Source organism: Oryzias melastigma, linkage group LG17, assembly GCF_002922805.2.
Source record: "Oryzias melastigma strain HK-1 linkage group LG17, ASM292280v2, whole genome shotgun sequence".
NCBI lineage: Eukaryota > Metazoa > Chordata > Actinopteri > Beloniformes > Adrianichthyidae > Oryzias > Oryzias melastigma.
Window position 1 is genome coordinate 5,972,889 of NC_050528.1, and position 27,668 is coordinate 6,000,556.

General features: G+C 36.6%; 1 protein-coding gene across 2 annotated transcripts in view; it reads left to right on the forward strand.

Annotated features, from left to right (window-relative positions):
* The window catches only part of st18 (ST18 C2H2C-type zinc finger transcription factor), a gene marked incomplete in the record, with an annotated part of 67,013 nt that overhangs the window by 17,138 nt on the left and 22,207 nt on the right, over nt 1-27,668 (forward strand). For both annotated transcript variants that reach the window (XM_024274258.2, XM_024274259.2), the window contains 5 exon segments: nt 13,876-13,994; nt 19,021-19,072; nt 21,542-21,572; nt 21,754-21,941; nt 26,652-27,263. In XM_024274258.2, coding sequence (XP_024130026.1) covers nt 13,876-13,994; nt 19,021-19,072; nt 21,542-21,572; nt 21,754-21,941; nt 26,652-27,263 — 1,002 coding nt within the window.

Here is a 27,668-nt window from a genome sequence, read left to right on the forward strand (position 1 = left end):
TATGCCCGGGTCTTATGACAAAGCAGAGGGAAAGTTGATTCTTTTTTTTTCTCCTTTTTTCTGCACATGCACACTGAGGAGGATCAATGCAGCTGAAGGAGTTGAACAGATCACCTGTGAGAGTGCACGAGTGCCGAGAGCGCGCATCTATCTGCCTTCTTGTGAGGCTGTTTGTGTGTTTTGCGGATGTGGGAGTAGAGAGAGAGGGAGGAGAGAGAGAGGAGGGAGGGGGGGTTGGTGGCTGTTGATGTGCAAATGTGCATCATGTTGAAGGGCTGTGAATGGGGGGGTGTGACGTAAAAAGGGACCCGAACGCAGGTGCTTATCTCCAGGCTGTCAAAGGCACAGTATGTCATATTCCTGGGGACTACCTTTCAAAGACACAGCAGCGGCTCGGCTTTCAAGAGACGGCGAGGAAATCAAACTTTTTGGATCGTAGCAATAGGTTGGTGTTAAAGTTCTTTCTATTTTTTCTGTCTGCGTTCATCATCTCTGCGTTTCGAGGCTTTTCCCGTTCAGAACTTATTCACTCATTCACATCCAGATTTTTTTTTTTTTTTGACCTGCGCTCCAGACAAGAACTTTGTTTAAAGGGACGTTTTTAGCCTTTGTTGGGCGGCTTCCAGACACTTTGAGAAGAGATTAAACAGCTTTTTAGAAGCCTGACCTATTTTGGATCGTCCAGATAGAACCAGATACCATAGATTAGGTTCAATGCATTAGTGTTGTCTTGGAAGAACACATGTCCGTATTGTGAGTGTAGACAAAGCATCGTCAGGTTGCCTGTGGCTTTGACAGTGACAGCTGTACATACAACAGCCTAATGCTGCTCCACTAACATGTTTGAGCAGCCAGTCAAGTATTTTATTGCTTTTTTTATGTAGAACATATCCCAAAATTATAAGTTTGACAAATCCAGCTATAATTATCGAAATCAATATTTTTTTTTTCAAATAATTTGCATTTAGCTGCGGTTGGGTTTTAAAACGTTATGCTAATACTAAACCGTGGAGGGGTATTAAGAGACGTTGCTTTGAACAAATTGTGAGGGGGTCAAAGCACTCAGCAGTCTCCGGAGAAACTATTGATTTAGGAGGAAGGATGCTGTTTAAAAAAGTTCATCATTTACCAGAAACTTGTGGTAAAAAAGGTTTAAAATCTCTCTTAAAACCCACTTTTTTAATACACAGTAAAGAGGTTTCCTCTGTTTTATTTATTCAATTTTATGTAATGTTCGTGGTGTGTTTTGTTACTTTATGAGAATACACTTTTAATCTATTTTTATTTGATTTTTTTAAATGCTTTTATTCGGGTCTAATTTAAGTGCTTTATAAATAAAATGTATATTTTTTTAAAGTTGAAATCAGCTCAAATTTCTCCTGATTTGATCAAATTGATTTGATATTTTTGGTTTATTTTAGAGACATTTCTATTTAGTAAATTTTAACAAATAATCTGTTATATACTCAAAAATGCTATATTTATCATTTATTTTGTTTATTTTCTTGCATAATGAAATAAACTTGAATATACGATAAGGGCGGCATTTATTACACCACCATGCAGCTCAAAACTCAATTTAAAAAGTTGTTTTTGAGGTTGTACAAACTAAAGGAAGTGTTTAACTTTTTTAAAAAAGGTTGAGACAGTTTGTAAATAAAAGTAGTGATAAGTAAGGTGCGTTATTCCTCCTCAAAGCCCTGGCTTGGTAGTTGCTACACAACACATTAATGTAACCTCTTTCTGCCTCCAGGAGCTGTCCATGGTACCTGCCGTCCAACTAATATCAACTCCTTCGCTTAGCAACAAAACAAAAAGTTGTCTATTTGTTGTAAGTGAATAAATATATTAAATTTAAAAATGTATATATGTGAAAAAATTTCTCATTTTTTCTAATTTAAATCATTTGCGTTACCTGTTCCCTTCATTCAAACTTTCAACCAGTTAATCCTGGAAAACAAATTATGTGGATTTAATTTGAAAAAATGTTTGAGAAATGATCCATCTGCTGCTGAGCAGCTGGCGAAGGGATGCATTTAATAATTACTTAACTTTTTAAACATAAAAAAAAAAAAAAACAGTCCCACGGGAATATTTTAAACAGTATTTAAAACTGTTATTTTTAGATTTAATCTGTAATTTTTAGCTGCATTTGTCCAAATTAATAAAACATTCACTTTAAAATGAATTAGCACGATAAATCTGCGTCTACTTAGCAAAAATAAAATATTCCCAATTAATATTACATGCAAAAATTCCTTTCCGAATTTACCTTGACTGTAATGTACCTCACTGGCTGTGTTTGTGTTTGTTGGCCTAACTATAAAGGATCTGCTTATACCCTTGTGGGTTGGGAAGAATTAGGATTTATGAATTTATTTCCTCTGTTGTATTGTTTAAACAGCTTTGGTTTAGTTTTGATCCCTTCCTCTTGCCTTTGAGGCTGTTCCACGGTGTCAGCTGTTGACTGATAGTAAGAGAACTGCCTCACAGTGTGAATGAAAGAAAACTAGCGGTTGGTAAACACTGATAAGGGATAAATAGAAAGCGGTCAGGCAGAGATAGTTCTGTGGGAGCCCAGATTGTGTGCGGTCTGTTAAAATGAGATTCTGAGCCTGTCCTTTTTTATTCTTCCTCCCCTCCCCTCCGCCTCCCTCCCCTGTGCGGCGTTTGTCTGGAAAATCTCCAGTGACCCGGCTCGGCATTCCCAGGCTGCAGCTTTTTTTTTTGTATTTGTTTTGTTTTTCTAACGAGGGTCAAGTTGGCCATTGGACACGTCCCCCGATGCTTTTGGACAGCTGTCGTGACTTTGAGCGCTTTCAATGGTTACAATTTACGGGCGTTTGTGGCTCCCCGAAAACAAGCTCCGCGATGGAGGGGTTAGTGGAAGGGCGAAAGTTGATTTTTGAGATTTTGAAAGGCCAATAAAATCAATGAAAAGTCAAGTTTTTCCTTGTTAATGTCTCTTTTCTATATTGTGCGATAACGATAAATATCACGATATAATCTAAATAACTGTATTTGAACACTCTGCGGCTCAAAAACTAATGTATAATCATCAGCAGGTAGTTTAGATTTAAATATTTATTTCCTATCATACTTTTAACACAACAGATGCACTGAAAATCATGCAAATAGTTTTATAAATAACTGAAAAATGTGTGTGTGTATATATATATATATATATATTAAGCTTAAAATTAATGCAAAAGCTTTAAAGTTTTCAAAGAAAACAAATACAATATACCACTAAACTGTTTCCTCAGTTCCATTATAAAACAAATAATTAATTATACAAATAAATACTAATGTTTTTAGGTTTTACAGAACAAAGATAAAATTATAACAAAATTTTACAAAGAAATAACTTTTTTCTGAATTTCCTTTGAGAAAATTTAAATATATAATTTGTATGAATACGTCTAACTGTAAACTCAAATTCAAACACTGAGAAAAAAGGTTGCATTTTTGTGTAACACCAGCTGCTAATATACAATGGATTCAATTCTTTAATTATATATTCTTTTCAAATGTATGAATGTCCTACAAATTAAATTTTGCTGTATTTATCCGTCACGTCTTAAAAAGCTGTTCAGTGAAATATTGTCCTACCGTAAACTGGTCCTTGAACGCATCAAGGCTTCACACGGAGCAGCTCGTTAGCATTAGCATCATGCTAGTGCTACTTCGCGGTCACCAAATCAACACTTTTACTAAACTTTCTATTTCTGCGATACATCTAGCGGGTTTGTACTCCAGTTCTGACTGGCTCCCGTTAAAAGTCATCGGATATTCCGCTTCTTCATCAACTAAACATTACACAGAGAAGATGGAGGTAACCGCGGAGGTACGGTGGCTCGTGAGCTTTCCTTCGCGAAGACGAAGGAAATGGTGGCGAAAAAAATTACAAAAACGAGAGCAAATAAGACTAAATACTTAAAAACAAACATTTACTTAACTAACTCTCTAACTTTTATTCGATAAATAGAAGAAAATGCTCGCTACTGGCGAGTATCAATTTCGGACCCTTCAAAATAAAAGTCTATCGTGATAGACTAGATAAAGTTATATCGCAATATCTATCGTTATCGTTGTATCGCCCAGCCCTACTGTTAACCCTTTATGTTTTTTCAACGTTTGTGTTCTTTCATTTACTGTAACTATTAAATTGTTAACGCAATCAACATAATTTCAGTAGATATAGGCGCTTTTCCCCTTTAAAATCGCGTTTAAGCGTCGCCGGTGACCCTCAGGTGTTAACCCCTAAACGTTCAGCTATGAAAAAATATATTCACTTGTGTTTTTGCTTTTAACTAAATGCTACATGTAAGTAATTTTATGGCTAATTTGGCTTGTCACATATTTGAGACAGTGGGCATTAAGGGGTTAATAGCGTAAAAAAAAATTGAAAAGCAACATATTTGGGACTTTTTTTATCTGAATGTGTTGATATAAATACAAATCTAAGATCTTACCTTGAGGATGTGGTGTATTTACACAGAAAATAATTCAGCTCATTGTAGCTCAGCAGCTAATGAGATTGGTTGTTAAGTGAATGACACAAAGGCTTAAAAAAAAAGAGAAGAAAAAACTCAGCCTTTCTGGGGAAAATCACAGTGGCCCTCCACACACACAGACACACACAGAGCGGCCAAAAACACACTCTCGCAGCAGCAGTAGCAGTAGCGAGGCTCTGGACTACCCTGCATCCCACCTCCATCTCCTTCTGCTCCGTCTCCTCCCCGGTGTCCCTGAATGATGCGAAACAAAGGCTAAAAGGGGCACGGTAAGTCGAGCTTGTGTTTCTGCCCGGTCGGAACTGCTAACACCAGAACATTTAGATGTAGGAGACAAGCCGCTCTGCTTTTCTGTGTTGAGATGTGTAAGCCTCAGGCTCTGATAAGTAGATTCGTGGCCGGGGTCACTAGCAGATATATTTTTTTGTACTTGATCTTTAACTTCTGAAAACTGCGAAAACTTTACTTTTTTTTCTTAATTCATACACAGATTTTCTGGTGTAGTTGTTAAACTTTTGTCAAAGAGATCATTTTAGACGATGAAGATAAACACACACACAGAGTAGATATTTTTCCTCCTTTTTTATTCAACTTTTATCGTCAGAACAGTTTTATTGCAGCATCAGCAGAGATCACTTTACCAAATTCAAAGTGCATTAGCTTATCAGGCTCCACTGTAAAGCTGAAAAGTGGGTTAAAGTCCATGCCGCATATTAAAACCTGGACTTAAGTCAAATTTACATTTTGTCAAAGATTACTCCTTTTATTGATGCATATAATCATATTCATGGACCATCTGCTGATTTGGCAAGCAAGGATCAAACTCACAAAACAGCACAGCTAACCTTTTAAGTACAAAATAGTCTGGCTTAACTGTGTGTGTGTGAGTGTGAATGTGAGAGATTTGATAATACTTAATTTAGATCCTCCAGGCTGCTCGTGCCATATTTTATTTCATGGTGATCACTTTGCGAGCGGAGCAGGACTCGTGTTTGAACAACTGAGCAAATAACGCCTCCCTGACAGTGATCAATGCGAAATCTCGATGTGTGCGACCAGATTTAACTCCTCGCCGGCGTGCGCTCCCTGTGAGTTTACATCAGTCGCCATGGTTACCTGGGTTTTACAGGGCAGCGCCGCTCACTTCCACCTGGATGTGAATGGCTGTAAGACGACACGTCTTGAAGCGCCCTGATAGCCGGCGTTTCTGTGAACTGCGCCCGAGCGCCGGTTTCGTGGAAACGGACTCGCCTGCAGATATCTTTACTTCTGTTTGACTCATTCCAAACAAAGCTTACCCAGATTGAGAATTCATATGCCAGAGGTAAATCCGAGTTAACACGGATTTATACTGGCATGAGTTAAAGGACTAGAGTTTGTAATCCAGGTGGCCAAGGGATTTTAGCATACAGTGGCAAAAATCACTTAAAATTCCCCCAACATCCTGAGCTCAGCGAGCAGACAGATTGTTGATGACAGCACAAGTCGCCATGTTTGTGTGCACAGATCTCCTTTATCGGGGGTGGCAAACTCAGTCGCACAGGGGACCGAAATCCAAAACACACCTTAGGTCGTGGACCAAACAGGATCAAAGTTTATGAAAACTATATTTTTTAAAAACAATAACATAACTATTAAAAGAACAGGCAAGAATATTATTCCAACCTCTAAGTCTCTTATGCCAATTTTTTCTTTAAAAAGAAAAAAGACGTTCCCAGTAGTGTTTTAATTATGATTGTGACGTTTTTAACAAAAATCCAACAATTTAAATGTCTTTAAAAGCCTTTTTTCATGTTAATCTGAAGCCTCTGTTTCCAAAGTCTCCTCTGAGGGGGCGTGGCTTTTGGAGCTCCGCCCCTGATTGATTATGATAGCTCTGAGTCTCTCTAGCATAAATCTTCACCGCTGCTACATAAAAGCATCCATCAATGTTGGTAATGTCCAGCCGTCTGGTTCTGATCCGAGGAAGTGAAGATCTTCATGGACAGAACTTCCTCCAAAATCCTGATTCTTTCTCCTTCCAGTTCACCAAAGACTCTTTTAGCTAATTCTCCAATGTTTATTGACTGTGATCAATACATTCAATCATTGGTTTCTCAGAGTTCTTGATAAAATAATCAAAGCTAACATCAAAATGCTCTTTCATTGATTTACAATCCTTTACGGTCAAATGAGCCGCCGTTCTTTCAGTATTTTACTCTCCATAAACTTGTATTTAGTTAAAAATATACAAGTTAGAAATAGGCGCCTTAATAACATTAAAATGAAATGATCTGATCATTTATTGAAAATGTTAAAAGTTTTTAAACTTTAAAAACAACTTTTTGACATTACTACGAATAAAAACAGGCAGGAATATTATTCCAGAATAAATCAACCTTAAAGAACTTTCAATATTTTACTCTCCATGAAAATATATTTAGTCAAAATTAGTTAAAAATGAAAAGATCTGGAGGGCCAGATATAATAACACGGAGGGCCGGATTCGGCCCCCGGGCCTTGACTGTGACGCATGTGATGTAAAGGAAACTCAGTGTCCCTGATGGATACAACTTGACAAGGAGTGTCAAACTCAATCACGCAGGGGGTCCAAATCCAAAACACACCTTAGGTCGCGGGCCGAACAGGATAAACATTCATGAAACACACTAAAAATATGTTTTTAAAACTTTTAAAATGTAACTTTTTAGCATTACTATGAATCGAAACAGGCAGAAATATTGTTCCACAATAAATCAACCTTAAATAACTTTCAATATTTTACTGTCCGTAAACATTTATTTTAAAAAATAAAATAATCTGGAGGGCCGGCTATAATTACACGGAGGGCCAGATCCGGCCCCCGGGCCATGACTTTGAGACGTGATGTAAACTAAACTCAGTGTCGCTGGTGGATACTACTAGACTAGGGGGTGTCAAACTTGATCGCACAGGGGGACAAAATTCAAAACTCACCGAACACGATAAACATTTATCGAACGCGCTTAAAAAAAATTTGTAAAACTTTAAAAACTGAACTTTTTAACATAAAACAGGCAGGAATATTATTCCAGAATGAATCAATTTAAATAATTTTCACATTTTCACCGTCTGTGAAAATATATATTCTGTCAAAATTAAAATATTTTGGAGGGCAGGATATACTTATGCGGAGGGCCGGATCTGGCCCTCGGGCCATGACTGACACATAATGTAATGGAAACCTAGTGTCACTGATGGATACTACTAGACTAGGGGGTGTCAAACTTGATCGCCCAAGGAGCCAAAATCCAAAACTCCCCTTAGGTCGCGGGCCGAACACGATAAACATTTATCAAACACGCTAAAAATAAATTTGTTAAACTTTAAAAACGTAACTTTTTCACATAAAACAGGCAGGAATATTAATCCAGAATGAATCGATTTAAAGAACTTTCGTAATTTTACTCTCCGTGAAAAAATATATTTTGTCAAAATTAAAATATTTTGCAGGGCTGGATATACTTATGCGGAGGGCCGGATCCGGCCCTCGGGCCATGACTTTGACACGTGTGTTTTAACACCTGAGGCGTCGTCGGTGACGCTTAAACACAACATCTTTAACATACTGGAACTTTTTTTCACCGTTAGCACGTTCAGCGTAATTCCAGTAGATTCTGAAGGAGAAAAGCCGCTTTTCTCCTTCAGAATCTACTGGAATTACGCTGAACGTGTCAATAATTAAAAAATTACAATAAATGTTAAATGGTGTTAAGGGGACAAAAATAAAATGAAATAATAATAAATGAATTAAATAATTATTTGAAAAGATCTGGAGGGCCGGATATATTTACCTGGAGGGCCGGATTCGGCCCCCGGGCCGTGACTTTAACACATGTGTCCTATCTGTTTCAAATCAAGTGTTTTGGAGCCGACTTGAAAAACAACACCCATTTTTTTGTTGTTATTTTTGTTTTTTGTAGAGTTAATCAATCCCCCTAATATGGAACTAATAATTTCTGATTCCAAAATGGGTGAGTGAAAGGTGTGGCTCTCGGCGTGTGCGCGCGTGCATGCGCGGGGGACAGAGGAGCAGAGATAGAGTGGCGTTGTTTAATGACAGGAACAGCTGACTCATTTAGAGGGAGCAGTGAAAGGTAATTAACCCTGGGAAAACTACAGCTGCCATGCGAGCTGTTCACTTCAGTGCAATCTGATTAGGAATCACTGCTCCCGACTCCCTTTTCAGGCGCCGAGCGTTGGAGGTAAACTTTTTCCTTTGCCTCCGAAGGGCCCCGGCGCACTGGAGACCTGCCTTTTGTGGTGGCGGCGGTGGGATTAGCTGGAACGGTTACTACGTTTCTACAAATTGCAGACCACCTGGTAGCATTCACGCAACCTCCTCCATGAAAGGGGCAGGAACAATGGGCAGGATTACTCCGCTCATTGTTGCACCGGGAATGGAACTTCTTTTTTCCCCAAACACCTGTCCCCCAAATTAGCGAGGTCTGAAAAAGCATGTTCGTGTTATAATTCAAAGATGGAGGCTGACATAAGAGCGGTTTGGCGTGCTGGAGGCGGGCCAAACCGGGGAATTTTGTGCCGCTTCATTTATCGATGGATAGTGGGAGAGGACTTTCTTTCCCTCCTTTTTATTTCTCTTTCTGTTGGATTGATTTACAAATAAAGCAGCATATCATCCAATCTTTTTCATAAGATGAGGCTCTAAAAGCAGCAGAAATGTGGTCAAAAGACAGAAATTGGCTCTTTGATGTCAGAAGAAACAATCTGGACCGGCCGCCTTTTGTGTGGTCCAGCTCCAGATGAACTCAATTTAGAGGAAAAGGCTTTGGGATGACTTTGGAAAGCGATTACAACATTCATAAATCACCTCGGCAAAGGTGTCACCATCTGACTCTTTCATGGGACTCCTGCTAACTCCGTCCAATAACAAGTTTCCCCTGTAGTTATGCCATCATAACAAATCATTGAAGCGATAGCAGCTAGCCAGCTTCCTAATTGTCTCTTAAGAATTCTGTGAGCTGCTCTCCTTTATTGTGGCATCTCTGTCTTGGAAAAGTGATAAGATGCCAATACGCTTCTCTATAAAAGTACTCTTTGGCAAAAGGCACAAACACTTTGCTTGGCCGTCAGGGTAGCTGTGAGGCTGTTATATCTGCAATCGCAGTTGACTTCAAGATTTTGCCGGTGTCTGCATCAGTCCAGAAACCTCTATCACACAGAGGGATGCTCAGAAATTGTTGGCAGAAGGTTTCCTTTAAGATTTAGTTATTTAAAGAGGCCCAGACATGACTGCAAGGGAAAAAAGATCTACTTCAAGTGACAAATGACAAGTTTTTGACTTGCTATTTTAAGCAAAAATGTATGATTGTTGGATGAAAATGTGAAATTTTAAGCTGAAGATTTTTATTTTATGTCAAAAATAATTTGTTTTAGTCCAATTTCTCCATATTTTATTTGCTGTTTTAAGCAGAAATGTCTAATTGTTTGATGAAAATGTGAAATTTTAAGCTGAAGATTTTTATTTTATGTCAAAAATAATTGTTTTAGTCCAGTTTCTCCATATTTTATTTGCTGTTTTAAGCAAAAATTTCTAATAGTTTGGTGAAAATGTAATTTTTCAGTTGCTCCCAAAAATATATTTACTTAATGTGACAAATTTTCATCCAATTTTCTTATTTTTTTGTGCTATTTTAAGCAAAAATGTAAAATAGTTTGATGAAAATGTGAAATTTTCAGCTAAAGATTTTTATTTTATGTCAAAAATAATTGTTTTAGTCCAGTTTCTCCACATTTTATTTGCTGTTTTAAGCAAAAATGTCTAATTGTTTGGTGAAAATTAAATTTTTCAGCTGCTCCCCAAAATATATTTACATCATGGGACAAATGATTAATTTTCGTCCAATTTTTCTTAATTTTTTTGTTAAAATTTTAAGTAAAAATGTTCTTTAGTTTGATGAATATATATGATTTTTTCAGCTATCCCCAAAAAGATCTTTTTTTTTATGTGAAAAATATTCCGTTTTGTCAATTTTTCCAAATTTTATGTGCAATTCTGTTTGCATTTTAATGAAAACCTCACATTTTCAGCTTTTCCCAAAAGTATATTTGCTTCATGTGACACATTATCATCCAATTCATCCTTATTTTTTGTACTATTTTAAGTAAAAATGATCATTATTCGATGAAAAGATGAATTCATCAGCTATTTCCCCCAAAAATCTTAATTTTATGTTGCAAATTATTGATTTTTATAAACTTTTTCCAAATTCGATTTGCTTTTTGAAGCAAAAGTTTGATGAAAACTCAAATTTCCAGCTGTACCCATAAATATTTTGACTTTATGTAACAAATTATCAATTTTCTTCCACTTTTTCTAAATTTTATTCACTAATGTAAGCCAAAGTTTGTAATAGTTTAATGAAAATGCGATTTTTTTCCAGCTTTTCCCAAAAAGATGTATACTTTACATAACAAATAATTTGTTTTCATCCAAGTTTGCTAAAAAATTTAAATTTTCTGCTATTTCCAAAAACATAATTACTTTATGTAACTTTTTTTTAACCAATTTTTCCAAATTGTGTTTAACATTTTATATTAGAGTGACAAAAATTGAATTTCCAAAGATCTTTTATATTTTATGTAACTAATTATTCATTTTGGTCCACTTTTTCCAATTTCTTTGCCATTTTAAGCATAACTTTATAATATTTTGATATACATTTTTTTCCCAATTTTTCCAAATTTTACGTTTTTTGAGCAAAAGTTTAAAATAATTTGATGAAAATTTTAGTTTTTCTTCAGTTCCCCAAAAGATCGTGTAACAAATAATTATTTTTCATCCACCTTTTTTTGCTCTTTTAAGAAAACATTTAAAGTTTGACGAAAATGTGAATTTTAAGTGACACATTATCCTTCCTTGTTAAATTTATTTCGGATTTATTTTCTATTTTAAGCAGAAGATTCTGAAAGTTTGATCAAAATGTAAAATTTTCCAGAAAGATCTTTAATTTTGTGACAAATCTTTCTTTTTATCCATATTTTCCACATGTTATTTGCCATTTTAAGCATAAGTTTATAATAGTTTGATGGAAATTTTAGATTTCAATTAATTTCCAAAAAGATCTTGTAGTGAATTATTATTTTTGTTTGATTGATACCAAAGTTGTATGTGGTATTTTAATAAAAAAGTTTATCATTTGACAAAAATGTGAATTTAATGTCACAAATGATTCTTTTTTGTCAAATTTATGCACTTTTTATTTGTTGAAGTTTCCAATAGTTTGATGAAAATGTGAATTATTCTCCGAATAATGGCAAGAAATGAAAACAATGCAACACAGAAGTTTACTGGAGGCTCAAACAAACAAACAAATAAACAATAAACCTCATGCAAATGCAAAAGGCAAATTGTTTATCTAAATACTCTTTGAACAGAAGTTGATTTGAGTCTCTGACCAAGGTTTAATTTACTCTCCACGAATCCATTTGCATCTCAATGAAAAACAGCAAAAGCAATCACTCGTGTCCTTTATTTTTTCCCCACAAACTCGCCCTCTCCGCGCCGCCACGTTTCTTCCACCATGTTTTTTTTTTTCGGTTTCAGCTTCTCCTCCGAGCCTCCTATGGCGTGAACAGGGGTTGTGATCAGTTAGACCTTCATTACAAGGGAGTATGAAAGTGAAAAAAGGTTTTATCTGCTGCCGTTTGCTTTTTTGTTACACATAAACAGAAAACACTTAGCATGTAAAATTAATGTGAAAATTATTCCCGGGGTAAACTATAAACACAAAAGTTACCCCGCGCGTTTACCCTTTTTTTTTTTCTCCTCCTTCCCCTAGATCAGAGTGTAATTGCCAGTAATCAGGTCTGTTTGCTGCTGATAAAACCCCTCTGAATGCGAGGAACCCTCTTTGTGTGATGACTCAATTATGCCAGAAGTGGCTCATCAAACCTGGCCCATCAGCTGCTTTAATAAATAAGGAGGAAAACTTGCTGCAGGCGCATTATAATTCCATTCATTCCATAATTAAATCCATTCCAGTTTTAACCCTTCGCTCAGTGTGCTTCTGGAAGAGGAAACAAAAACAAGGAGAGGGGGGGGGGGTAGACACCAGACAGTGACCTTGCACAGAGCACCCATCCGCTCCCTATAATTCACAATGATACTGTTGAAGAAAGGTTAAGAGAAAAAGACTTGTGGAGACAAAAAAAGATTTTTTATGTATGCATTGTTTCCACGCGCAGACGGTAATTATATTTAAAGAGTAATCTAATCAAAACAGTTGGTCGGTTGGGAGTGCAGCACTGACATTTTGAAATCTTATTTTGCGTAATCTCATTTGCTTCTATCATCTCGCCCGTCCCCACTATCTAAAGGAAATGTAAATAATGCAATTAATTTTATGGGCTCCAGAATCTTACTTTGCTACTCTGGTTTGCTTTATTGGTTTAAAGATGAGGTATCAGCACAGAGTTTTTTTTTTTTTTTTTTTACTCCATCACAATAATGTCTGTGTTAATTACATGAGAGCGTCCCAAGTGCACGGATAAGCTGGGAACAGGGGGGACACAAAGACTCAAGGTCAGCGATGAATATCCACAGCAGCTGCACTGTATTAATAAGGCATTATATGAAAATAATAATAATAGCATCCCCTCACAACAAAACGCCAGTGTGTGGCTGGAGTGTAACGTCAGCGGCGCGGGGCGTTTCCGCACACGGTGGCTGATGGTGATGGTTATTCATGATTGCTGGACGGGGACGGTCCCCCTCTTTCTGTGTCCCCATTCTCTGCTGGGTGGTGGGAATGCTGGCAGATGGGGTTAGAGGGGGAATGGGCTGGGCTCAAGGACAGTTAGACGCCAGATTAGCACACAGAAACCCCCGTTTTCAGCATCAGGCTGCCTCCTCACCCCTGAAGGGAAAAACGGGGAAAACGGCCCTCTGAGGAGCGCCGCGTGATGGCTAGGTATGAGTATGATTCAGCAAACCGGCTCCAACAGCAGCAGCCGAAGTCTTTTTCATATGCTAATGACAGGGGTTTGAATGCTGCGACCCCCCCTGAGTTACCCCCTTTTCCCCCCTCGTTTGGTTGTTTTTTCCTGTGGAAATGTTCCCTGAGCCATAATTAAGGAAGTATACAGAAATAAATAAGATCTGTGAAGTGAAAAGGCTTAATGTACTCATTGTGTTCGTCCTTGTTTTCCCTCTTGGATATTTTGTATTAATTAGAAGGAAGCAATTTGATCTGTGTCAGGCAATCAATTTGCATCATGTTGCGAAATATTAATTCGCCGCCTCCCCCCTCCATGTCGGAGATGTCTCCTAACGTATAGAGAAACGAGCTGAAAGTTTTTGTCATTTTTCTTCTTCCAGATGATGACTTACAGCATCACTTCCTGAGAGAGAACCAGCGTGACAGCATCAGCCGGGGCGAGCTCTTGGATTCTGGCATCTTGTCCTTTGGAGCGCTCAGGAAACCACAATCGTCTGAGGTATCTGTCTGAAGTGAAGTTTAGGTGCTGGTGAATTGAAAAATATCACAAAAAGATCAAAAAAGTTTATTTTTGGCTAAAGAAAATATTAAATATTGCTTCCAAAATCCAAAACACACCTTACAAGACAAACAAGATAAACATTTATTTAAAAAACTCTAAAACTACATTTTTAAAACTTTAAAACCATAATTTTTTAACATAATTATGAACTAGACATATAGTATTACCAGCGATAATAGTGTGAATGCTGTAAGCTGAATTTGGCTGCTGAAGATGCTAGTGATGATAGCTGAAGATGCTGAAGTTAATACCTGAAAAGACTGAAGCTGATAGCTGAAAATGCTAAAGTTAATAGCTGAAAACACTGAAGCTGATAGTTGAAAACGCTGAACCTAATAGCTGAAAATGCTGAAATTAATAGCTGAAAATGCTGAAGCTGATAGCTGAAAATGCTAAGGTTAAAAGCTGAAAATCCTGAAGCTGATAGCTGAAAACGCTGAACCTAATAGCTGAAAACGCTGAAATTAATAGCTGAAAACACTGAAGCTGATAGCTGAAAACACTGAAGCTCATAGCTGAAAAAGCTGAAGCTGATAGCTGAAAACGCTGAAGCTGATAGCTGAAAACGCTTAAGTTAATAGATGAAAACGCTGAAGCTCATAGCTGAAAACACTGAAGCTGATAGCTGAAAACATTGAACCTAATAGCTGAAAACACTGAAATTAATAGCTGAAAACACTGAAACTGATAGCTGAAAACACTGAAGCTCATAGCTGAAAACACTGAAGCTGATAGCTGAAAACATTGAACCTAATAGCTGAAAACGCTGAAATTAATAGCTGAAAACACTGAAACTGATAGCTGAAAACACTGAAGCTCATAGCTGAAAAAGCTGAAGCTGATAGCTGAAAATGCTGAAGTTAATACCTGAAAACACTGAAGCTAATAGCTGAAAACGCTGAAGCTAATAGCTGAAAACGCTGAAGTTAATAGCTGAAAACACTGAAGCTGATAGCTGAAAATACTAAAGTTTATAGTGAAAATGCTAAAGCTGATAGCCAGCTATAGTATTATCTGTATGCCAAATGAGCCTAAAAACAAAAAAACTTAGTTTAGCCAAAACAACTAGCATTTAGGTGAAAAAAGCTAAACTTCGAAATATCCTAAAAACTGAAAAAAAAGCCTAAATTAGCCAAAATAAGCAGCATGTTGCTGAAATATTAGCTAAACTCCAAAATTACCTAAAAAATCTCAGTAAATGTCAAAATAGTCAAATAATCTAGCAGAATACCCAATTTTAAAACTAAAAATGTAACTTTTTAACATAATTATAAATAATAAAAAGGCAGAAATATTATTCTAGAATAAATCAACTTAAACCTTAAATACCTTTCAATAGTTTACTCTCCATTAATTATATTTTGTCAAAATTATGCAAGCTAGAAATATACAAGATAACATGGGGTCATTATAACAATAAAATAAAAGGATTCGGAGGGCCGGACAGAATTACCCGGAGGGCCGGATTGTTATTAATGTCTCTTTAACACCGGAGCTCTGGTGTTAACGGTTAAAAACAGACAGTATGTTAAACGTCACCAACGACGCCTCACGTGTCAAAGTCATGGCCCGGGGGCCAGATCCGGCCCTCCGGGTAACTTGACTTGTTGACAAATTTTGACGAAACAAATTCTTACAAAGAGTAATATATTGAAAGTTATTTAAGGTTGATTTACTCTTGAATAATATTCCTGCCTGTTTTAATTCATAGTCATGTTCAAAAGTTGCGTTTTTGACGTTTTGAAAATCTATTTTTAGCGCATTCAATAAATGTTTATCCTGTTCGGCCCACAACCTAACGTTGGACTGAGTTTGACACTCCTGTGTTAAAGGGTTGATAAAAATAATCCATATTTTTCTTTCCACTGTTAATAGATGTTATAATAAAGCAGGTTCACGCCAGACTAGCAGCTCTACGGACATATGCGAGATGTTTGTCAGCAATAATGACTTCTCCTCTTTAAACAAATTGTTCACAACTGTTTTTTCTATATTGTTATTTGTCATCAAATCAAATTCTCCTTATGTGTCGCCACAGAAGGAGAGACAGTTGCTGCAGAACGTAAACCATTTTCAGGCGTCCATTCAACATATCTTCCTTTACTATTAATATATATTACAAACGGTGGCGGCGATTATAAGAAATAAATGTGTTTTTTGATAAAAACCTAAAAAAAAAAATTCTTTTTAGTTGCATGATAGATGATCTTGTGAAATGCTACAACCCTACAACATGTCCAGTGATACCAAAAACAGTTTAAAAAATAGATTTGAGTGACACTTCTAAAATGTCACCTCAAGAGTGACTCAGTGGTGATATTTTCCCTCACTGATAACATGATGTGAACTTTGATTAATGTCCATGTTATATTTTCGGTCTGCATGAAAACATTTTGCCTTAAGACCAACAAAAACATTGATGTCTGCTGTGGAAAAAGTGTTCCCAACTAATAAGGCATGTTCATTTTTGCAGAATGTAATCTATAGTGTTTGGGAGTTGTTTGTCTCAATAGGCTGCAGTAATCAAAAGTAATGAACCTATTATGAGCAGGACCTCTGAGGGCCCAGCGTGGCATTAAGAGTGTGGCACATAAAAGGTTTATTAAAGGAAATTAAGGTCCATCACTGCCACACCTGCTCCCCTATTATAAATGTATGACAGGTCAGTGCCTTCAATCACAACAGCAAACGAGAGAGAGGAGTCATGTTTCCCATTACCGGGAAAAGTAACAGCATATCCTATGACTCATAGATTTCACTGGCCTGTGACCACAAAACGCCACCATCAGCCTGGAATAATTATGTTTAATAGGTTTTATTTGAGATCCACAAGCAACAGCCAGTGAGAGTGGATGGATTTTCAACACTATTTTTGTCAAAACACTCACTATCAGGCGCCGCCTGTACTTAAATGACATTATTCGGTGTCATTAGGTTTTTACGCGCCTTTGAAACTTTTTTTTTTTTTTTTTGCTGCCGCCGTGTTTGCATATTATGTGTTTTTAGCAGCTCTTTCTGATGGAATAGAATTTAAGAATCGAAGTGGGAAATAATAATAATAATAAAATGAAAGATTCTCAATTGGCTTTAACCCTTTAACACAAAAATCTTTAACATACTCGAACTTTTTAACCGTTAGCGCGATAATTCCAGCAGATTCTGAAGGAGAAAAGCGCCGTGAGCTTCTAGTCTGGAGAGAACCTGATTCTATGGAAAAATTGAAAATGTGGAAAAAAAAATATGGATTATTTTTTTATTTATTTTTAACCCTTTAACACAGGCGACTCCACTGATCGGGAGGGCCGGATATAATTACACAGAGGGCCGGATCCGGCCCCTGGGCCTTAACTCTTTCACATGTCGTCACTGACTCGTTCTCCCTCCCGAGTCGTCACATACTGATGTTTGGTTGAGGATCCCTCCACGTCACTTTTTGACCTGCTGACTGTTCCCATGAAGTCACGGGGCCCCAACCTCAGAACAGAACAGAACCGGTCCAGTACCACGACGCGTAGCACACCAGTACCCATACCCAGTACTCTAACTCAACACTGGACCAGATGCAGTACCAGGCCAGAACCTGGTGAGAACTAGTACCAGGTTAAGTGACATTTAACCGGATTAAGTGACATTTAACCCAGTACCGGTACCCTAACCCAACACAGGACCAGATGCGGTACTGGACCCGAATCGGTACCAAATGCAGTGCCGGGCGAGAACCGGATGCAAACCAGTACTGAGTTAGGTGACATTTAACCAGCTGACACTTAACCCAGTATCGGTACCCTAACAATAACCCAACACCGGACCAGATACCGAACCAGTACTAGATGCAGTAATGGGCAAGAATCAGACGTGAACCAGTTCTGGGTTAAGTGACATTTAACCGAGTACCGGTACCATATCCATAACCCAAAATCGGACCAGATGTGGTACTGGATCTGAACCAGTACCAGATGCGGTACCAGGCATGAACCAGACCCGAACCAGTACTGGGTTAGGTGACATTTAACCATGTGAAGGGATACTTAACCCAGTTCTGGTACTCTAACCCAACACCGAACCAAATGCGATACAGGACCCAAACTGGTACCAAATGCAGTACCAGGTTCGGACCGGACACAAACCAGCACCGGTTAAGTGACATTTAACCAAGTTAAGTGATGCTTAACTGGTTTAAGTTACACTTAACCCAATACCGGTACCCTAACCCTAACCTGACACAGGACCAGATGTGGTACCGGACACAAACTAGCACCGGGTTAAGGTTAGTGTACCAGTACTGGGTTAGGGTACCGGTACTGAAAGCATCTCGAGGACCAGTCCGCATCTGGTACCACATCCGGTCCGGTCCCCTGAGGTTTGCGTCCCCTTGAGTTTACCAACAACCAGCACATCAAAAACCGACGACTTAAGGACACCCAAAACGTCAAAAAGTGATACGTAGGGATCCTTAACCAAACATCAATAAGTGACGACTTGGGGATGAGAATGTGTTGTTTTAACACAAAAGTCTTTAACATACTGTAACTTTTCAAGCGTTAACACGATAATTCCAGCAGATTCTGAAGGAGAAAAGCGGCCCAATATGCTAGTCTTGTGAGAACCTTCTTCGTAATTTTTTTTTTTTAATTTTACTGTCCGAAAAAATATATTTTGTCAAAATTAGGCAAAAATTAAAAAAAAATCTGGAGGGCCGGATATAATTACCCAGAGGGCCAATTCCGGCCCCCGGGCCGTGACTTTGACATGTGCTTTAACACTTGGGACGACGCCAGAAAAACTTTAACATAGTGTAGCATTTTAACCGTTAGCACGATCAACAGAATCCAGTAGATTCTGAAGGAGAAAAGCGGCTTTTCTCCTTCAGAATCTACTGGATTCTGTTGATCGTATCAACAATTGAAAAACGACAGAACATAAACCCTGGAGTTAAAGGGTTAAACGGTGTTTTTTCTTCCAGATGGATTCTGAAGGTGAGGAGCAAACCTTGAAAAGGTGTCACAGCAGCTCAGGTGAGCGTTCCACTTCATCTCCACGGGGGTGTCGGTTCAACAATCCAACTTTACAACTGCCAGCTGTACATATTATCTCTTGAAGAGCGCCGCGCCGCGCCGCCGTTTCATTATTCAGATGGGAATACCTTCATTAAAAGCTTCAAATTAGTGTGGAAAAACCTCTAAAGTGAAAGGGCCTCCGAGGCCTTATTCCCCCTCGTGCTGGAGCTGTTACCACATCTGGGCAGAAAAAAAAAACGTGTTAGCGTTGGTTCTGCCTGGTGGGGAGCGGCGGCGGCGGCGGAACTCGTGAATGAGATTCATGGGAACTGCCACGCTTTTGTAAAGAGGAGTCCGCCATTGGAAAACCTCAATTCTGATTATTTACAAAAATATCTTGACTTTATGAGACAAATTATTCCTTTTTGTCCAATTTCTCTAAATTGCATGTGCTTTTAAAGAAAAAAAAATATGATAAAAATTTAAAGTTTTCAGCTATTTCTGGACATATACTTTATGTGACAATTTTTTATTTTTTTAAACCATTTTTACAAATTTTATTTTCCTATTTTAAGCTAAATTTTACAATAGTGTGAAAGTAATATGAGTTTCCAAAAAAGATCTTAACTTTGACATTTTTTTTGTTTGTTTTTGTCCACTTTTTCCAAATTATTTGAAGCATAAATTCGTAATTGTAATTTTAAATGTTAGATTTTCAGCTGTTTCAAAAAAATATTTACTTTATGTAACAAATTAATATTTTAGGACCAGTTTTCGAAATTTTAATTGCTTTTTTGAGCAAAAATGTCTAAGTTAGATGAGATAGTTCTTTAGTTCCCAAAAACATCTTGTAACAAATAATTATTTTTATCCACTTTTTTCCCAAATTTATAGTTTGTTGAAAATATGAATTTAATGTAACACATTCTTCTTTGTCTAATTTATCCCTTTATTATTATTTTTTTTGCTATTTTAGGATAAATCTTATAATAGTTTGATTATAATAGTTCTGTTTCCCAAAAAAATCTTTACTTTATGAGACAAATTATTTGTTTTGGTTCAATGTCTCCAAATTTTAGGTGCTTTTTTAAGCAAAAATGGATGACAAAAATGTAATTTCTGAACATATATTCACTTTTTGTAACAAATATTGATTTTTTTAACAACATTTCCAAGTTTTATTTGCTATTTTAAGCAAAGTTTTATAATAGTTTGATAAAAATGTGAGTTTAAAAAAAATCTTTACTTTATGTGACAATTTTTTTTGTTTTTGTCCAAATAGTTTTTGCCATTTTAAGCATAACTTTTTCGATGAAATTATTAGATTTTCAGCTGTTTTCAAAAAATCTTTACTTCATGACCAATTTTTCCAAATTTCATTTTTTTTAGCAAAAGTTTCTAATAGTTTGGTGGAAATGTTCTTTAGCTCCCAAAAAGATCTTTTAACAAAAAATATTATTTTTCATCCTTTTCCCAAATGTTATGGGCTATTTTAAGAAAACATTTAAAGTTTGATGAAAAACGTGAAATATATATATAACACATTATTCCTTTTAGTCAAATTATCCACATTTATTTGCTGTTTTAGATAAAAGTTTATAGTAGTTTGATGAAAATGTAAAATTTTCCACTGTTTCTGAACATACATTTACTTTATGTAACAAATTTTCTATTTTTTTTACCAAGTTTTCTAAATTTATTTGCTATTTTTTCAGCAAAATTGTTATAATAGTGTGATAAAAACTTTGTTTTTTTTTTTTTAAGTTATCTATTTTATATTATTTTTTTTCTTTTTATCCACTTTTTCCGAATGTTATTTGCCATTTTAAGCATCATATTAGTTCAGAGTAATAGTTTGATGAAATGGTTCGATTTTCAGCTTTTTCTAAAAAAAAAAAAAATCTTGACTTTGTGTAACAAATTATTATTTTTTGACCAATTTTTCCAAATTTTATTTGTATTTTTTGAGCATTGTTTCTATTCATTTTTTTGTATTTTTTCTAATAGTTTGATGAAAATGTGAATTTTATGTAACAAATTGTTCTTCTTTGTCAAATGTATCCACATTCATTTGCTATTTTAGGCAAAACTTTATAATAGTTCGATGAAAATGTAAATTTTTACAAAAAGATCTTTAGCTTCTGTGACAAATATTTATTTTTAACCACTTTTTCCAAATGTTATTTGCCATTTTAGCACAAGTTCATAATAGTTTGATGAAAGTGTTAGATTTCCATTTATTTCCTAAAAGATCCTGTAGTGAATTATTATAAAATTTATGAAAATGTGAATTTTCTGTCACAAATTTGTCCAAATTTGACAAAACTCTTGAATGAGATTCATACTACGCTTTTGTAAAAATTGAAGAGGAGTTCAACCTTAAAGACAGGAAGTTTTATCTCTAAAATATTTATCGTAAGATTTAATTTGCACCAAAGTAAAGAGTTGATGTGGACATATTTTTATCTTTTATTTCTTTTTTCAAAGGGTTGGCCGACTGCATCACGGAGACGCACAGGTAAGCTTTTATTGTGAAAAGACTCTTTTATCATCACGCCTGAAAGGAAGTATTTTGGTCTTGGATTCATAAAGAAGCTTTTAGCTCCATAACACATAAAAAAACTATATTTTTTGTATCTTTGGACATCACAAATGAGCAGCACAAGGTCTCGGTTAACCTCCCTTTGCTTTTTGTCCAGCCCATATGCGTCCATGGCGAGGAAGAGGAGCGCCCAGGAAGGGGTGCAGGGTGCCCCTGTCAATAAGAGGAAGTCCCTGCTGATGAAGCCCCGCCACTACAGTCCCAGCGAGGCATGTGAAGAGGAGAGCGAGGACCTGGCACCGCCACAGGACAAAGAAGAGCCGAGGAACATTGACACTCCAGCAGGTAAACAGATGTCCTGTTGTTTTGTCTGTTTTGATGAACAATTGACGCTGAATTTTAAAATCCCATCTGTTGCATTCTTATTTCCCTCCCTCCGCCGTCAGCCAAGCAGCCGCAGTCATTGTGCAGTGGAAGTGAAAGACTACACTGCTGGATCCGTATTAGTTGTCCACAAATTGAAGTTTTGACAGCTGATCTGCCATGATATTTTTGGCGTGGCTTTACCCCCCTCTTGATGAGGCCAGCTTTCAGACCCCCTCATCTGTCCGTCTACAATAGCCAGTCCAAACCCATTGAGTCCATACAATGACGACCTGAATGGAGGCGTTCACCAGTTCACTTTCATTTATATTAGACGTCCTTCTCTTTTATTTGTTATTGAAGATAGCCGTCGTGAAAAACAAATTAGTTTTCTCCGTCTCTGTTCCGGCAAAAAAAGTTTATTTTTTTCACTATAGCTAAAAAAAACACAAAAGTTTTCCTTTTTTTTCCTAAATTTTGTGCATTTTGCCAATAAAGTCGTACATGTGCATTCTCGCCCACCATAATCTGCTCTGATTTGGTATATTTTTAACGATGTAACTAAGCAACAAACGTAATTGTCCCTTTCAAAAGCTTTTGTTAGCCCCTCTAACACGGTCTAATACATAATTAGGCATAATGTCTACAGCTCATTATAGTACACATGTGTGTAGTTTAATGGACCAGGATAGTAGCTCACTGAATTGTGTGGATTCATTGGAAATTGAATTTATTTGTTTTCTGGGTTCATATTACATTACAATTATCGGAGTAATTCACTTTGCAACACCAGGTTTATTTTTCCTGATATTTTCAGAGCTGTTTTGCAGAAAAATAATAATCCAGCCAGAAATATATAAATATAAAAAAGTCTAAAATGTGTTAAACAAATAAGGAACATATTCTGAACATGTTTTGCTGTTGTTGGATTTTTTTTTCCCACTTGGAAAAGTGAAGCGAAGACTGTCGGGATATATTTTTTTTAATTTTAGATGGAAGCCGGTCATATCTGCATTTTAACAAAAAAAAAAAAGGGAGAGGGAAAAAAATAAGCCGCTTGTTTGGTTGAGCGTTTAACTCCAGCCAACTGCAGCCCTGCTGCAGAGTGCTGGTAATGGCTATTCTGGAGTACAAACTGTTCACCTGTTCCAACACACAAACCGTCGGAGGGATCCAAGTTTTTTCTCCTCCATCTCTTTCCTTTTTCTCACCACACTTGTGTGTGTGTGTTCGTCTGACTGACTGACTGCATGTATGGCTGTGTCAGGCCTGGGAGTCCTTCTGGACGGAAAACAAAAACCTGTGTCGCTCTGCCTCATCAGTGTAAACACATAGAACTGGCTGTAATTTTGCTTTCAGCAGAGTTTGCTCTTTTATTTCGTCTTTCAGAAGAATTGACAGGCTTGTTTTTGCACAAAATCGTCTTTTTTTATTTCCAGAAGTAGTTTTGTTTTATGTAAACCTCATAATGCCTGGGATGTTAAAGGATTAAGTTTTGGTCTGGTCGCTAAGTTCTCCACTAATGCCTTTATGCCCATGGAGTGAGTGTGATCTGATTGTCACAATCCCTGTCTGTCTATCTTCTCAATCTGTGCAATCCTACTTTGCTTTGGACTTTAATGTCAGGCCACTTAAGTGGATACAGAAATCCAGTTCGGCTTACTAAAAGTTAAAAAAATCTCCACAGTCCAAAGAGCTTTAATAGAGCATAAGTTTGAATGGATCAAGAGAGATTTGCTTGAATCAATCCAGATGATAGCTTTCCATTGTTAATCACTGACCATGACTTAATATGATCAGTGGTCTTAATAAAGTGTTGTTTTGGAGGGATCATCATAACCCTCTTTGCCTCCTCCGATCAGCGGCTTCTCGCAGTCATCTGGCATCTTTCTGTGCACCGGGATTTACATTAAAACAGTCTGAGGTCACAGCGAATTCAATTACTAGGAGCAAAATAAGATGGAAAAAAAACAAATGCAGTTTAATAGTTTAATTCTGTCTCTCCCACACATTTCTTTAAATTGCTCGCAGCTCGAATATGAATTAAAAAATAGGATTTTGGAGATAATCGTCCGTTTGCATGCCAACATTTTTGTAAAAAGTAGTCTAAGTGTACTTTAAGTTTACTTTTTGACTTTTTTTGAAAGAAATCTTCACAAGTTCTGATTGGCCATGTGGGATAAGTTACCACTAAAGTCTTGAATATGATATTAATGCCAGCTGTACTTCTATAAAGCTAGCAAAACTAGAAATACCAAGAAAAGTTGAATTCCCTGCGATAATACTAGAGTGAACGCTTTTTGCTGAAAGTAGTAGCTGAAGATGCTGAAGCTTCTTGCTGAAAATGGTGACGCTGTTTTCTTTAATTGCTGAAGGGATTTGCTGAAAATGCAAAAGCTATTTGCAAAATGTTAAATTTGCAAAAAGACTAAATTTCACTTAAAAACTATGAAAAGCGCTAAAGTTAACCTCGATTTCTGAAAAAATGTGTAGTAAAATTGCTACAAATCCCTAATACATGCAAACTTTGTAAAAATATTTACTGTGTTGCTTAAATATAAGCTAAACTCCAAATTATCCACCCAAAAAACTAGCTAATTGCTAAAATGTTAGCTAAATTCCAAATTAGCCTGAAATTCCTCAGTAAACTAAATTTGTCAAAAATGTTAGCCTGTTGTTAAAATAGAAGCTAAACTCTAAATTATCCTATAAAAACCTCAGTAGGTAACAAATTAGCCAAAAACGTTAGCATGTTGCTAAAATGTTAGCTTAACTCCAAATTAGCATAAAAAATGCAGCAGAGGCCAAATTAGCAAAAAAAAAAAAAGGCTAGCTTGTTGCTTAATTACTAGCTTAACTCCAAAATAGTCTAAAATTCCTTAGTAAACTAAATTATTTAAAAACGTTAGCATGTTGCTAAAATAGAAGCTGAACTCTAAATTAGCCTAAAAACCCAGTAGATAACGAATTAGCCAAAAACGTTAGTATGTTTCTAAAATATTAGCAAAATTTCAAATTAGAATAAAATTCCCCAGTAAAATTAATGAATTAAAAACGTTAGACTGTTGCTAAAATAGAAGCTAAACTCTAAATTAGCCTAAAAAAACAAAAAAGTAGATAACAAATTAGCCAAAAACGTTAGCATGTTGCTAAAATATTAGGTAAAATTCCTCTAAAAGATGAAAACATAGCCCATGAATATATTTAAAGGGTTGTTGCTAATCGTAAAATGTTTAAATTTTTAGACTTTCTCATTCGTTTCCTATGGGGCATATTTCACCAAAAATTTTAAAAACTATAAAGTTTATGAATACCAAAAATACAAGCAGTAACGTCCTGAACAACATAGCAAGATTGCTTGAATCGCTAAAAGTGGGTAAATCAATCTGCTGCAGCAGGAGGATCTTATTTGAATTGAATTTATTTATTAACAATGACAGATATTAAAACATAACATACTGTGAACAGCAGTCCCATGCAGATATCACTTTTAGCTGTAGCTAGTTTGTAGCATTTGTCCTTAGCTGGGCTTCTTTGTTTGTTTGTTTTTACAAGATTACATAAAATGAGAATAAAATACCAAAAATTGTTAAAATTACTTTAAGCAGATTAAAAAATACAGGGACAGATCAAAAGAAGCCAGTGTATTTTATTTTGAAAGGACAAATATGTGAGGTTGTCAAAAGTAAACAATGAATTTTAACACTTTTCTAATTTATCATAATATAAATATATTTTAATTATATAATTTAATTATATATATAACATTTTATAAATTATTGGCTTATTAGGCTCACAAAAGATCAATTAAATGTATTTTTTAAACGTTAAAGTGGAATTTTGTGCCTCTCACTAAGTAAAAAAAATATTTTTTTTAGCATTAAAGGTTACATATCTGATCTATAGTGTATTGTCTTTGCTATACTTAAGAATTATTGTAGTACTCTTCGATAAATTTATTTTTTGACACATTTAGATCTCAAAATTCACATTTTTGTCTTTAAAATTGTTTGTTTTTAAGTTTTTTTTACATTTTTTTTTTTAACAGTTTAACCCTTTAACACCTGGGGATCAACATAATTCCAGTAGATTCTAAAGGACAAATTACTAATTGTATTAGTAATTTGTAATTTTTATTGGTGATCCTTGCTCTTCCGATAAAAGCGGTTTAGACAGCGATGGAAGTGTTCGTCTGTTTTCTGCCACATCAACATGTTGCAGAGATTTCCGTCTTATATCTCCTTGTTTGTGTGTTTTTTTTCCCCGGTCTTCCATCTGTGTTTTCAGGAATCCTCTTCACTTTCTGTGTTCCCATTCCTAGAAACAACAATTGCTTGTTTTTTAAAATCAAGGTTTGTGGCTTGACAACATGTTGCTGCTCAGCTCGCACTTCAAAAATACAGCAAAGTAATAAAGAAAATGATGTTTTGAGGCCCTCCGAACATGTAAATCCTTTTATAATCTTGCTCTAAATCTGTCTTAAAAAAAAATTCACATCTAAGTTTCATGTTGAAGTGGAAAATATGTTTTTTTTAACATAAGATTTACTGGCAAATCTTGCAACCTGTTTTCTTATAAATCCTCCTGATTTTAGAGGCAAACATGTTTTTCCTTATGAAGAGTTTTTAAACCCTTAAAAGGATTCAAGCTAAAGCTGAAGAGGATCAAAATGTGTTTTGTCGTTTTTTTCAGACTTTCAAGGAATCAACGGCGCTGCGGCGAGGTCCTGCAGCCCGCTCGGCTGGTCTGAAGTCACCTCTAATGGTTCTCCGCGATGCGAGGTGGACTCATCCGAAGGTGCATTAGCGGAGGATGACGATGATCTCAATAACGAGGAAGAGGACCAAAATCAGGACAGGATGAGTGGCGCATCATCCCCGCGGAGCCCCTACGGAAACATGGCGAAGTGGGAGCCCCTCTCCCTGTCTGCCAAAGAAAACAGCCCCTGCGAAGACCTCCACCGAGAGCTGCCCGGATCCATCGGCCGAGTCAGCAACTTCCCCGCCGAAGCTTTAAGATACAGGCTGCTTTCCGCAGAGGAGGACAGCGAGGGGGAGGCGGAGAGGCCTCCCCGGCTAGACAGCTGGGCTCTGGGCCTCCGCGAGAGAGGCCTCGATATGAGTCGCGGGAGTGTGAACCTGAGCCTTCTGGAGCAGGCCATCGCTCTGCAGACGGAGCAGAGACAGGTCCTGCACCACGCCTACAGAGAGATGGACCGCTTCCTCATGGAGCAGATGACCAGCGAGAGGAGGACGCACAGGATGATGGACATGGACTGCAGACTCAACTACAACGGAGGAAAAGGTATTAGCGCGCTGTTATGGAAATGACAAAAACATTCATGCGGGGAAAATTTGGAAGATGGTCCAAAAAAAAAATGAGAGGAATAAAAGAAACATATGCGGGGGGCGGGGGAATCAAATCCTCTTAAGGCCTAAAAACATTTTGGCAACAAGTGAAGTAATAAATAAACAGACTAAAATAAAGAAATGTTCTGATGGAATTGGTGCTACTCAGAATATTGGATTTTGATAGGAATAAACTGGATATTTAACCATGACCATAAGTCTTAAATCCCCCCAAAGTACCTCTCATGTTTCCCTCTGATTCTTCAAATGACTGCAGCTAAACGTGTAATCCTAGATGTAATCTTTCGATGGATGGGCATTAAGAAGTGAACGTTAAACTAAAACGACAGATTAATAGATG